This window comes from Drosophila simulans, chromosome 3R (assembly GCF_016746395.2).
Source record: "Drosophila simulans strain w501 chromosome 3R, Prin_Dsim_3.1, whole genome shotgun sequence".
Taxonomy (NCBI): Eukaryota; Metazoa; Arthropoda; class Insecta; order Diptera; family Drosophilidae; genus Drosophila; species Drosophila simulans.
The window spans coordinates 6,987,008-6,996,811 of NC_052523.2; the positions used below are offsets into that span (position 1 = coordinate 6,987,008).

Here is a 9,804-nt window from a genome sequence, read left to right on the forward strand (position 1 = left end):
GTTTAGTTTTAAAGATTATCATTATGAGCGGTTACTTTTAATGGGCAGTTTCGAAGGGGCGTATTTGGAATTTCGTGATTGATGCTCAACGTATTCAAAATGAATTTGCAATTAATCATGATCGGGGCTGGAGCTTCCATTAATCCAGCATTCGAGTGTAATCAATTACTGGTATGCAGATTCTTGATGCATTGTTAAGTATTGACGGGTCGTAGCTCTAGAACTCTATTGTAGATACAATTAGGATGTAGATTAGTTTACAATCTTATAGAAATCATTTTAATAAAATATGATGTATTTATAAATATTTACCTTCGATTAATCCCAATGAAAGGCCGAAGTGTTCTTCGTATAACTCAACTTGCCACACGTATGAGCTTAGTATACTTAATGTATTTGCGCAGCACTCCAGCTTCTGCCACATCTGCGACTTAAAGTCCGCAACCATCCACGTATCCACCCATCAGTAGATTCTTGTGAAAAGTCTGCCCCGCAGTCTGCTTGGATCCGAAAACAAACCGATGCTAAATCCAAACCGAAACGAACCCAACCTGATCAAACCACACGTACAGACAATTCCCGTCCATTAATTGAATCAAATCGAACGTTACGCATGCGTCATGGCGAAATGACAAAGGGAGCCGCCGGCACATATAGCACCACCACTGGGAAAACCACTGGAGGAGCGGCTCGCACATGCAGATGATGATGACGACAACGATAGTGCCGGCGATGGGGACTCTTCCCGCCCAGACAGCCCCTTCCATAGCTTCCCTCCCCTCCCTATTACGTTGTGTACACAATATTGTTAAAGCTATTACTTCATGTTATGTTATGTTATGTATTTGTACACTGGCCAAAGTGGAAATCGCAGTTGGAGCGAAACTCCTGAAGCTTTTGTAAAGTGGAGGGGCTGCAGCTAAGTGGAGGTGGAGCAGGAGTGGCGACCAAATCAAAATGCCCCGCCATACCGAGTAGTGGCTAAAGCCCACTTAATTGACGTTCAGTGGACACTCGAATGCAAATGCTACAAAGGCTAAAAAGTTCTAAAGGACACTGTGAGAAAAGAAGGGTAAAGCGCAAAGTTATTTAATAAAGATTATGATGCATGGCATTACTTCTTAACTCTTACAGCGATTAATTTCGTGAGTTAAGCTTCTGGCCACATTTTTTCGCAGTGCATCGATTGGCAGCAGCGAGTGTGTCAGCCAGGTGGAAGCTGCGTGGATTTGGCGGGCGCGATTCCCATCAGTGCTATAAGTAGTTTTCCTTTCCGAACTCAAACGTGGATGCCCCTGAGTCCAGAACAGTCCAATGCCCCACTCCGCCACCGCCGCCCAATGATGACGTTGATAATGAGCATGTTGCCCAGTTGCCATTCCTGCTCATGATTTCTGAAGATGCGACTGCAGCAGAAGTAGCTGGAGTAGCTGAAGCCCAGACATCATTACAATATAATTGATGGGTTATAGCCGGCTAACGGTAAATCCAAAATGTTTCCTTTTTCACTCATTCGAGTATTTTTGGATGGGCTGGTGGTAGCCAGTGGAAGCCAGTTTTTGGCTGGAAATTATCATTGTTCCGCCTGACAGCTGAGAAGCTGTGCGTTTGGGCTTAAAGTATGAATATGGAAAATGGCTATAATGCCGCCAAATCGGGTGGGTAATGTGAGCGGTTGACATAGAAAACTACTTAGGATTGGGTGGACTTGGCTGGAAGCTCCATGGGATGTTGGCCAACGGGAGGTCAATAAAGTAAATATTTATGGCTTAGCCCATGGGAGCTAACCAGTTTGGGAACAGGTGCCAATTAATAAAATACATTTCTGCATTTACAGAAACATTGCTACTGCTGAAAATAAACACTCATATGGGATTATTGATTATCATTCATTTAATTGTTATTTATGAAATGTATATTTCAGGTTAAAAGAGTTCATATATCCCCGCAAAGTTTGACGTTTATGAAGTTCTGTTCTCAGGTTCATAAAAGTCAATGTCGAAAATGGTAACCAAAACCTTCGAGAACCACCTCCTATATACCAAATCAACCGATACGGCATCATTTTTTTGCAGCACTCAAAGAAAAACCCTATTCATTTCAATGTCATTTGGCGCTGGAGCAAAAAGCAAAAGGCCAAGAGCACTGAAAGTGTATCTTAAAAGCGTATCAGTATCTGTATCTGCAGCATATCGAATCCAAATCGAAGCGTTTAAGCAAAAACACCAGAAATTACAGCAAAACATTTGCGGTTACCGCATTTTTTGCTTTTTGTTTTGCCTTTTTATTTTCGTTGTTTTTTGCGGAACTCTTAGCCATAATGCCGCCTAAACCGCAGCTGTATCGGCCAATTTTTCCTTTTCTTGCCTTCAGATACGCTGCACGCACCACAATGGAGATGTGAATGGGGATGAGGATACCGGCGCAGGAGAAGGAACCGAGGGAAGGATCGACTGGGCTGAGGAAGGGGCCCGTTGGAGGGCGGGAAAGTAAACTGCATTCGATTGGGTTGATGGCCATAAATGGTGCGTTAATTAAATGCTTTATTAACATAATGAAATGCAGCAAGGTTTGGCATAGGAGACGCAGACTGATCCCTGAAAGGTTGAATAAATTTAATTAAATGCATTTTGTTAAGTATTTATCTTGCAAATAAAGAAGTTGTAAGGTAAATTGAAAAATGCACTTTTGATACCACATTGTAAGGTGCAATTTATTGTTTAAAACAAAGATTTTATCCGTATACCAATTAAGCTATTGGTTTAGCATATTACTCCCCGATATTAAATCATTTTAAACACAACTTCTGCAAATTGCATAGTAGATCCAGCTTAAAGGGTTTTAAGTTCAGGGTAGCGCTCCCTGAAGTGCTTCTTGGCCAAAACCTAAAGTTTGGGCTAATCTTCAACGGTCATTTAGCCTTGGGTCGTTGGTTATTTCGGCTCTGCTCCGTTTTGCGAAGCAGGGCATGCAAAATTAGGACCGAAAAAGGATGCGAGGCGGAAGCTTGGCCAAAACGCTGGCCACCAGATTGTTACCGTTGCCTTTTCGGCTTTTTGCCCTGTTGGCCAGCCAACACTTGTTGGCCTGACCGGGAGCCTTTGTTTTCAGGGGACTGGGACTCCGGAGTGCGTTTATCTTGCGGTTCCTTTTTTTCGGGGCTCTCATACACCACACACACACTCCACGCCATTGATCACGATCCATAATGAGCGATAACTGCAGTTGAGCTCAATTTTTTTTATTCGGCTATTCAGCTTTTGTTAGGTCCTGAGATTGAGAGCGGTATTTTATTTTTGCAGCGCGCTTTTTTCTATGTTACGTATCTGGCGGATACATTAAGTATCCGCATATCGCTGGCTAGCATGTAGCGGCATTTTTTGTTTGTCTCCTGGTAAATTAAACTGTTAACTTGCCATGTTTAGCTGCCATTGTTCGGCCGGCGGACCGGGCTAAGCGGTCTGACATTGTTTTGCCCGCTGCGCTCCTTGGGCCGACCGCTCGTGGGTTACATATGTATGTCTTTCGGGGGATCGGGTATCCAGTATCTGTATCTGTATCGCTATCTAATCGCTTTCTAATGGTCTGCGGCAGCCAGCGCGATCTATGTTAGCTGTCAGTCGGTCTTGTTTGCCAAATAGATTTTTTCCCTCTTAAACATATTAATAAATTAGAAAATGTTTTTTTCTCCTCGCTATTTGCTGCTGCTGCTGCTGGATTTTTTCTAACTGGCCTTTAAACTTTAATGCATAGAGAATTGCATGTCGATCGATCGACTCGGCTGCAGAATAGCCAACCTTCAAAATTAAGTTGTATCGGTTATTTATGTTTAATTGCTGGCTTCTGGCTACAGTGTTTTTTCTGCAAGTTTCCGTAATTAATTACTATCCATAGTGTGATGAACTTTAGGCGGACTTTGATAGCAAACGGCGTTTTTAACGCCACGTATTGATTTAGATTCCACAGGGGAATTCCGCTGGAAATCATCAATGAATAATCGTGAGAAAATCGTAAATTTAGCTGCTAGTTGAGGGTTTTCTTTTGCGAATGAATGGAAAACTCATGCATTTCTAATATACCCATCTGCATCTGGTTGGATTTCCCTCGAACTTACTTCACCAGCCGGAGAAAAATTACACCCAATATTTTAGAGTCGTACATCAAGTATTTAGCAACTTTCTAACCATCTGCATAATAAATTGAATACATCAGAAACTATAAATAATTGCCAACAACTGCAGGTCCCAGCCGGCAGCGAGTCGCTCAGCAAAATGAAGAAATTTTGCCAGAATTTCGGGATTTGTGCGTGTGGCTGACCCGAAGATGAAGGCGAAGGCTAATGGCCCCCAAACGACCGCAACGACAGGCATTTACAAGTTGGCCAACTGTGCGCGACAAGTGCAGAAAAGTGGCAATAAAACCACTCAAGTACATCCTCAATACCCTGCAGTAATCCATGACTAGACACCTTCTCCCAAACTACTTAATTAATTAATTTAATTCAAGAAATATCGTAAAAGTGACTAAAATCAATTATTTAAGATAGACTTTGTCAATTGTTTACCTAAAGATTGGGCTATCAAAAGTAGAAGACCAGCAATTCGCTTATAATCAAATAAAGCTTCCTTTAAGATAGCCTTGCATTTCGCCGTTGTAGTGCATCCAGTGGGTCCACCAGACCGCATGCGTCCTGCTGCCAGATGAGCATCACCGGTGTGTGTGCCACAAGCCAGGAGACGACCGCGACAACAGCAACATTGGCGAATCCAAGAGCAATATCAAGGCAACAGGAACAGCAACGGGGGCCAGGCAATCGGCCAAACTGTCAGACATTGTGCGTTGTGTGCCAAAAGAGCAACCGCAACAGCAACAGCAACAGCTACAGCGACTGCGGCACAACAGCAACAGAGAGGCAAGAGACAACGGACATGCAACAGGCGCAAGTCAAGTGAATGGCCAATGACCACCAAATTGGCAGTAAAGCATACAAAAATAACTTCAAATGGTCAAAAGGTTAACAAAATCAAGCAGAGAACAAGAGGAGACAGCCAGCCAGGATGCAAGGAGAAGCGGCTGCAGCGGCTGCTGCTGCTGCAGCTGCACGCTCAACATGTTGCCAGCATTCCGTCAGAGGCAGCAGCAACTGTTGCACGTTGCCGGTTGCCAGTTGGCGGTGTGCTTGTTGCAACAGCAACATAATCCCCCAGTCAGTGCGCAACGAAAAAATGATTAATGAGTTGCCTCATTACCTGGCGAAAATCAATGTCTTGCGCATATTCTGTGGGCCAAGAACCCGAGACGAAGAGCCCGAACCTGTCACAGCCACTTGGCCATGTTGCTGTTGCTGTTGCTGCTGCTGCTGTTGCTGCCGTCGTTGGTTGTCGCATAATAAATCGATCATAATTCTCAGTCGAGACTCAAATATCGCATGTGTCGACGCTGATTTCGATGCCGCCGTTGATTCTGATTCCGATCTGGGACCAGCGACAATCAGCTCCTGTCGCACACGACGGCACATGCAACATCAGCGGCAGCAGCAGCAGCAGCAACATGTGAGTGATCCGAGACGGCATTTGCCGCACTTGGGCTTTGACTTTGCCCCTTTTCGATGGCATTTTTTGCCTCTCATTTTTTTTATTTTGCTTTAATTGCAGTCGCGCGCCTGAGCTGGCAACCCATCTGGCTGGTGGTGCTGACTGATTTTATTTATTAAACTGTTGACATTCTGTGTCGCCGCTGGCGCCCTTGATAGCCATCAGTCGATATCTAACCAATTTCGAAGGAGAAGAGTGGCGCCGATTTATGGCCACTTGCATTATTGATGGACTTCATGGCCACGTTGTGACTGGACTGGAGGAGATTCTCTCGCCCAAGGACCAGATGTAATGAAGGATTATGGTCGGGCAAATAAGATACCGCCGATTGAGTCACATTTCACCGCGCGTTCGATAAAGTGAAAGTGTGAGATCGTAAACGAGAAACTATTTAAACAATGATTACACAAACGCTCAGATATGGATTATTGCTATCATTACACAATATTATTTATTTAAAAACCGACAGTCAAACGGCGATTGAACACCAAGCGACCGATGCGATTGAACTCTTTATCGCCGTGTTATCTACTCCGATGCAACTATGTAAATATTGTAAATCTATAAAGGCGAACGGCAGTGCCAAATTGAACTTGAGAACCTGATGGAATGGGATGGGGGAAAATAGTACGATTTATGGCCCCTTTATCGGATTCCCAAGAGTGACTGGTTAAGGTTTACCTTTCCCACATAGAGCTGATATTTCCCGGTATCTGTGACGATTTTCAGACTATTTGATCTTTCGGTGGGATTGTAATAAACGAAGAAGACCGAAATATTAAAGTCAACAGCACGGAGTCGCTTGTGGTTGCCATAGCTGTTGCATGTTGCATGTTGTTGTTGCCAGTGCTGCCGACAACAGCAACAGCAGCAGGGCAAACAAGTTGAATGGCATCCAGAGATGGGCAGGGCAAGGGATTGTGTACTGCCAACAGCAGTTTGATTGTTATTGCCAATGAATGAATGCACTTGCTCCGAGGATTTGTCTGCCAGACGACCAACTTATGAGTTTCCATCTACAACTCCGGCCCAAGAGATGCGGCTCCTGCTCCAGCTTCATTGCCCCGAGGGTTGTGGCAACACATTTTGCGGTCTGCAGTTGCAGCTTCTGCTGTTTCTGCCGCCGCTGCTGCTGCTGCTGCTGATGCCATTGTTCCCACTGCCCCACCGCAACACAGCACCACAGTTGGATCCCTGCGCCACCACCAACTCCCATCCAGCGCGATGGTGTTGCTCCTGCGTAAGCCTGCAGGGGGTGTTTATGCTGTTTGTTGTTTGTTATTTGCCGTTTTGCAACTGTGTGTTGGCAATGAATTGGCTGCAAACAACATTTCCGTTTTGGCCATTATATGGCGCCCACTCCACAAATGGGCGAGCATAATAGCCGGCGGGGTAGGTGGTACAGATGGGGTTAGCTCCCCGTCGCCGCTGACATTTTCACACTTTTCAGCGGAGTGGGTGAGCAGCTGTTGGCGGCGGGCAAAAGGATTGCCTTGCATTATCCTTGTTCATTTCCCTTATGCTTTTATTGCTGATGATTTATTGATGTCGCTTTGTTGTTGGCGGCGTGGGGTTTTTTCATTAACTTTTTATCAAGGATCGGGGATTGGACATAAATAAATGGGGGACAAGAGCAATCACTTCAAGGGTTATGAAAACTGTCAAATTAAAGGGCAAACATATGAAGTGTCTACTACTGTTAAAAAAGATATATGTATTATATTTCATAAGTGATTTTAATTCACCATTTGGTGGTCCTCTTCTGATTGCACTCTTATAGTAAGTAATTGGTGAATTTTAATGGCTTTCAAATTGGTACGATAATGTATATCTGTTTTTCAGAATTTCAACACCTTCGCCAGACAAAAGCATGCTGCAAGTGCCGCAGCAATTGTCCATTGTTTCGGGTATCCTGGCCAACCAATCGGCAATACATAACTACATAAATTAACGGACCTCGATTCCAGGAGCAGGACCACGGAAAGGGATCGGGCCAGAGCCGGAGGGATGGCGCAGTGTCGACAGCAGGAATCGCCACCAGCTCTTCAATTGATTTTGCGAAAGCACTTTGTTGGTGGGCCCCATCTCAGGAACGGAACACTGCAGCACTAACTGGACAGCGGACAGCGGACAACGGACGACGGACTTCGAAGTTCGAACATTTGAGACAATGGGGCAGCAGCAGCATAACAAGGGGTATTGTGTGCACGTATTGAATGAATTGCCTTTGGCTTTCATTTCAGCTCTTTTTTCTGGGGCTGCAGGCTTCAGTCCAGTTTGGCTTTGTCCTGGCCGGGGAAACGGTTCGATTGCGGGAGAAAATGAAATCAAAGTCGTATCAATTGAAACCTGTTTCCATGTCGTTGTTAACACATGTTAACCAAACGTAGCCAAATTGCCAAGGAAAATGCAATAAACGTGGCAGCAGAAAACGAAATCGATATTGTTTTTATCTACATGAGTTGTTCAAGCCATTGTAAAATACATTAAAATAAAACGGCACGCTGTTATATTATATATAGTACCAATCTCAAACTTCTAAGGTTGTAAAATCTTTTTTAAACTCACTTAACTGGATTCTACCTTTCATAAAATGTGACAAGAACTAGTTGCCTCTGGATTTTCTGGCACTTTACGTCTGGTGTTCAATTCAACAACACCAGTCACATTAATCTTATATTTCGTACAAAACCGATCCATATTTTATTGTAAATAAAATTCAATAAAATTCCGGTGGACATATTGGACGAAGATGTCCGGTCTGCAAGATATTCCGCTTGCCGATCCCGAGGGCCTGTCTGTGGAAGGCCCCGAGGTGGCCGCCGCTCCAAAGTCCAATTCCTTGAAGCGCTTCTTCAAGATCAGCAAGAAGCCACTGATGCGCGACCAAGCGGAGGATGACGACGAGAATTCCTCCCAGGACAACAAAGAGCTGGGAAAGTCTAACACTATAAGTCGCTTCTTCACCCGCATGAAGGGAGCCAATAATAAGGGTAAGCTCTTTTGACAGCTATTAAATGATATTTATTGAAAAAAATTATTACCTAATGACTTACAATTAAATGGAGCGCTCCTTGAATAACCATAAACCTCATTTGCCAGATACTCAAGATCCTTCGAGCTCGGTGGTCGAGCCCGTGGAGCATGATAAGCCGCTGCCGAATGCTAAACCCACGATTAAGACATCCATTTCATCCTACTGGAAGGTACTGTTCAACCGCCAGAAGAGCCAGCGCCAAAACGCGGCTTTCGGCGAGTCCACTGCCAATAAAGTGGATAACGAGTCTGAAGAAGTCCATGAACTGCAGCCAGTAGGCCAAGATCCCGATACCGATACTCAGCCGACTGTCAAGGATGAGCAGGATGAAATGGAACGTGGCACGGGCCCGGAGCCACCCAACCCGAAGCCCACCAAAAGTGTTGCCAACAAGGCATCCGGTCAGGAGATTCTCAGTGCATTAGAGGGCGACCAGCTGTCCACCAATGATCACGAGAATGCGGCTTCCATTTAGCCGTCTTCAGTTAACACCAATCAAACACGTTCTAGTATCTCTAACGATCTTGAGTGAAAGGATTAGAAATCAGTTAGGGAGCTGATTCAATCTTACACAATATATACTCTTTAAACAGTTCCCTGCACAAGCATTTTCGCTTTGATTCCGAGCTCACGAAATAAACACATACACGCCCCATTATGTTGGTCCTCTGAATTATGGTGTCATGTCATCCTGTCTGGTAAACCCATACGTTTTTGGTCGTCAGTGGGGTCACAGAGTTCAGTTAAATCGGTTGTTAAAGCGTCTTCACTGGGGGCTTTGATTTCCTAAACGAGTTTCATGTTTTGTGGGGTTAAAAGGTGCCGCATGAGCCAGACAAGCCCGAGAATCTTTTGAGGTTTTCACTTTCGAGGGAAGCCCTAAAGGTGAGCCACCCCCAAAAGTTGGCTAACTAAATCCTGTAATGAGTATTTAATTGTTGGAAGGTGTGCTATTAAAGAATAAGGGTGCCGAAAGTTTTATTTCATACTTAATTTCAGTATCGATATACATTTGCAAATTGCTTGGCTGACCGTAATCAGTATATATATCAGGTATATATATCTCAAGAAAGAGTGGTTTTCTTATCTCTGGAAAATCGGAAACACACCAGTTGCATATCAGGATAAACAGCTGGGCGATGTTTACCAACATTGAGCACAATCTGCGCAAAC

General features: G+C 44.4%; 2 protein-coding genes across 2 annotated transcripts; both read left to right on the plus strand.

Moving 5' to 3' along the window:
- The first annotated feature begins 4,908 nt into the window (after window positions 1-4,908).
- LOC120284983 lies at window positions 4,909-5,750 on the plus strand. Its single transcript, XM_039294930.2, has 2 exons — window positions 4,909-5,552; window positions 5,655-5,750. Exons 1-2 carry the CDS (start codon window positions 5,058-5,060, stop codon window positions 5,664-5,666), a joined length of 507 nt encoding a protein of 168 aa, XP_039150864.1. The 5' UTR covers window positions 4,909-5,057; the 3' UTR covers window positions 5,667-5,750.
- Window positions 5,751-8,206: 2,456 nt separating this feature from the next.
- On the plus strand, window positions 8,207-9,304 carry LOC6727472. The gene is made up of 2 exons (XM_002102816.2): window positions 8,207-8,587; window positions 8,697-9,304. Exons 1-2 carry the CDS (start codon window positions 8,347-8,349, stop codon window positions 9,104-9,106), a joined length of 651 nt encoding a protein of 216 aa, XP_002102852.1. The 5' UTR covers window positions 8,207-8,346; the 3' UTR covers window positions 9,107-9,304.
- Window positions 9,305-9,804: the final 500 nt, after the last annotated feature.

Bases quoted from the DNA above. Each gene is read 5' to 3' on its own strand.
- LOC120284983 (XM_039294930.2), top strand. From the start codon at position 5,058: ATGCAAGGAGAAGCGGCTGCAGCGGCTGCTGCTGCTGCAGCTGCACGC.
- LOC6727472 (XM_002102816.2), top strand. From the start codon at position 8,347: ATGTCCGGTCTGCAAGATATTCCGCTTGCCGATCCCGAGGGCCTGTCT. The intron at 8,588-8,696 runs GTAAGCTCTTTT...CTCATTTGCCAG, and splicing joins GAAGGGAGCCAATAATAAGG to ATACTCAAGATCCTTCGAGC.